Source organism: Lolium rigidum, chromosome 7 (genome assembly GCF_022539505.1).
Source record: "Lolium rigidum isolate FL_2022 chromosome 7, APGP_CSIRO_Lrig_0.1, whole genome shotgun sequence".
NCBI classification, from domain to species: domain Eukaryota; kingdom Viridiplantae; phylum Streptophyta; class Magnoliopsida; order Poales; family Poaceae; genus Lolium; species Lolium rigidum.
The window spans coordinates 284,134,931-284,138,623 of NC_061514.1; the positions used below are offsets into that span (position 1 = coordinate 284,134,931).

Below are 3,693 nucleotides of genomic sequence, written 5' to 3' on the forward strand. Positions count from 1 at the left end.
ATCCAGAAACCATGCACTCCCGCTGATCCTCCGGGAGCAAGAAACGCCATAGCTGGATCCAGTTGATCATAGTGTGGATAACCTGCAAGAAATTAGTAGAGTCCTTTCTATTAAAAACAATATCATTCCTGCAATTTCAGATTGACCAACATAAAGCTGAAACACCAATATGACATTGGATGGAGGTGGAATATCATTCCTACAATATCATTCCTGCAATTCCTACAATATCATTCCTGCAATATCAGTTTTGTCAGTTTCATTAAGCCAATTCCCAAACATATTTGTGACATTGGATGGAGGTGGAATATATTACGCAGTAAAAATCACTCGCCAAATAATTTTAGCAAAAGAACAAGAAATAAACAAATGTTCAACTGTTTCCTCATCGTCGCAGAAAGAGCATTTTGTGTTTCCATTCGAATTCCTTTTTGCTAGATTATCACGGGTTAAGAGGACTCTCTTACTAAGGGACCACATAAATATTTTAATTTTCAGTAGGATTTTTATCTTCCAAAGGTATTTACGAAGATATCTAGTGTGCCCATTTAACATATCACCATACAAAGAGAATTTTTCTGAAGATGTTAAGTCCCAAACAAACTTATCTTGGTCTTCATTTAGGTTTACGATCCGCTCAGTCATGGCACTGATCAATGTATGGCGCTTGCAGCACGGTAGACTTCATGCGTGCTACAACTAGCTTATCAGACGATCGATCCTGCTGCAATCATCCGTACTTGGACTGCATGTCATATGTACACAGCGCATCTTTTATCCGGAAAAAATGTACACAGCGCATCCTGCCTTTCTGGCTTTCCACCTTTCACGAAATATCAGGCTTACATATTTTCAAAGGGCAGTGCACGTTTCTTTTCGTTGGCGGTACAAGATTCACATGGTTCATTTGCTTAGTTCTGAAAGGAGATTTTATTGCTCTTCCGGCCTGGTCATCGTCATCGCGTCCCTATACAGTTCATGGTTTAAACTGTTCCATCGCATGCGCTAGAACGTTCTGTCACCGGAGTCTTCGCCACTTGGTACTTCAACCCCTTCTTGTCATCTGTTGCGTCGATGAATATTTCAGAGCCTTCACAAACCTCGCCTTTGACTAGCATCTCAGAGAGCGTCGTCATCACGTTATTTTGCACCCACCTCCTTACAGGCCTCGCACCATACATCTGCGTGTATAAAGTATAAACATGGTTATTCAAAATTAAGGCCAGACTTTTGTGCGAAATAGAAAAATTGGCTAGAGGTGCTAACCGGGTTATATGATTCCGCTAAGATGACGTCCAACACGCCGTCACTTGCAGACAGAGAGATACCCTTGTTTGCTACACGAGCTACAACGTTCTTAATCTGGATTTTTGCAACCTCTTTCAGCTGTTCGTGCGAAAGAGGCTTAAATATTACTATCTCACTCATTCTATTGAGAAGCTCAGGACTGAAGAATTCCTGAACCTGCATAAACCAAGAACATGTATGACAGTTAGTGGTAGGCAACCCTTGGATCGAGTACTTGCATGACATTTTGGGATTAACAAACCTGTTTCATGACAAGGTTTTTTGCAACTTCTCCAGATGATTGTGTGATTAGGTGCTTTGATCCTAGATTTGAGGTCATAATGATGATGGTATTTTTGAAGTCCACGGTTCTGCCTTTGCCATCAGTCAATATACCATCATCAAGAATTTGAAGAAAAATATTGAACACAGAGGGATGCGCCTTCTCCACTTCATCAAAAAGGATGAGGCTGTACGGATGCCTTCTGACCTTCTCAGTCAATTGTCCAGCGTCGTCATATCCAATATAGCTTTTAAGAGAGATTATATATGATACATTCGTATGAGTAAAACTAGTTAAATCATGAAAATATAACTTAACGTTAAAGGAAGATAAGTATAAAGTATGTAATACCTCGGAGGTGCTCCAATGAGACGTGTTATTGAACCAACGCTATCATACTCAGACATGTCAACCCTAATAAGCATCTTTTCACTGTCAAATAGCTGCTCCGCAAGAGCTTTTGCAAGCTCAGTTTTTCCAACACCGGATGGGCCCAAAAATAGGAAAGAACCTATCGGTTGGCTAGGTTGATCAAGACCTGCCCTTGAACGCAACACCGCCCGTGCAACCAAATTGACGGCTTCATCTTGACCAACAACTCGCTCATGCAATCTGTCCCCTAAGTGAATTAACTTGTCTTTCTCCTCTTCATGGAGCGTAGCAATAGGAATTCCAGTCCATCGACTCACAACCTTCAAATGATAGTTGTCGAAAATGCATGACCATCTCATCACATTATATAACCAATTGAAAAGTACAAGTAAAAAGAGAGGGGGGAGGGGGGGGGGAGAGTGCCTACTTGTGCGACATGATTTGGATTAACAACCGCTTTCTCCACTCTATTTGTAGAGCTAATTTCCAGGTTTCTTTCCAGAGTATCTGGTAGGCTGCTTTGAGTAATGTTCTCATTGTCAATCTGCGCCATCTTTCTAGCTATGATAGTACATGCCTCATCAATCAAATCAATTGCCTTGTCTGGAAATTGGCGGCCTACATAAAGACAACAATAAAAATCAGCTCAGCAAGATTTGTAAAAGTAGTACGTATTTCAACTAAGGTATCCGATCATGACATTATATTTTCACAAGGAGACAAATTTATCCACTCTTGACATACCGGTGATATAGCGGGAACCGAGGTGCACAGCAGCAACAAGAGCGGCATCCTGGATTTCCACTCCATGGTGGTCTTGGAACCGCTGTTTTAACCCCCGCAAGATAGCAACGGTTGCTTCCGTGGTCGGCTCCTCCACCGGCACTTTGTGAAACCGTCGCTCGAGCGCAGGGTCCTTCTCGATATACTTGCGGTACTCATCAAAGGTGGTGGCTCCGACGCAGCGGATGCGTCCACGGGCCAACGCCGGCTTGAGCATGTCGGAGGCGTCGGAGGAGTAGAGCATGTGCATCTCATCTATGAAGAGTATGACCTTGCCGTTAGATGCCTCCGCCTCCTTTACGATGCTCTTGATGCGTTCCTCGAACATGCCGCGTAGGGTGGTGCTGGCCACCATGGCCCCAAGGTCGACCTCCACGACGCGTGCCCCGACGAGCGCAGCGGGAACCCTCCCGGAGGCGACGCGCTGGGCGAGGCCCTCGGCGACGGCCGTCTTGCCGACTCCGGCGGCGCCGACGAGCGCGGCGCAGTTCTTGGTCCGGCGACAGAGGATGTCGATGACGCGGTCGATCTCGTCGTCGCGGCCGATCACCGGATCGCCCGTGCCGGTCATGTCTTGGCCGTAGGTGCGCAGGCTTCTCGTTGATCGGCAGTAGTTATACGCCCACCAAAACAAAACGGAGGTAGCTGTAGCAACCAAGGTGCAGCAAGCCTGTTGTAGCAACAACGAAGCAGTCGGCAGTTGGAGAGAAGAGCCCCAGCCCCTTGCCATAGTTGGTAATCTAGGGTTTCGATCGGCAGTGACAATATTGATGCTCCCTCGTGGCCTTTTATGTGCGTTATTATACACAGAGAAATCGTTTCGTAGTGCTATCGGGAAGCAGTCTCCAAGTCTCGTACGTACGGACGGTGTAGAAACAGTGCTCCGATGCGGACTGGGGAGCAAAATCTATTTCTGAGCACAGAAGATACACAACAACTCGGCAACAGAACTTCATACTCAGCAGCTG

The 3,693-nt window shown here is 45.5% G+C and overlaps 1 protein-coding gene across 1 annotated transcript; it reads right to left on the minus strand.

The window, feature by feature from the left end:
• Positions 1-983: 983 nt before the first annotated feature.
• Positions 984-3,314, minus strand: LOC124672875 (chaperone protein ClpB1-like). The gene is made up of 6 exons (XM_047209035.1): positions 2,687-3,314; positions 2,370-2,560; positions 1,922-2,262; positions 1,550-1,817; positions 1,267-1,464; positions 984-1,181 (listed from the first exon to the last, which is right to left on the minus strand). Exons 1-6 carry the CDS (start codon positions 3,294-3,296, stop codon positions 984-986), a joined length of 1,806 nt encoding a protein of 601 aa, XP_047064991.1. The 5' UTR covers positions 3,297-3,314.
• Positions 3,315-3,693: the final 379 nt, after the last annotated feature.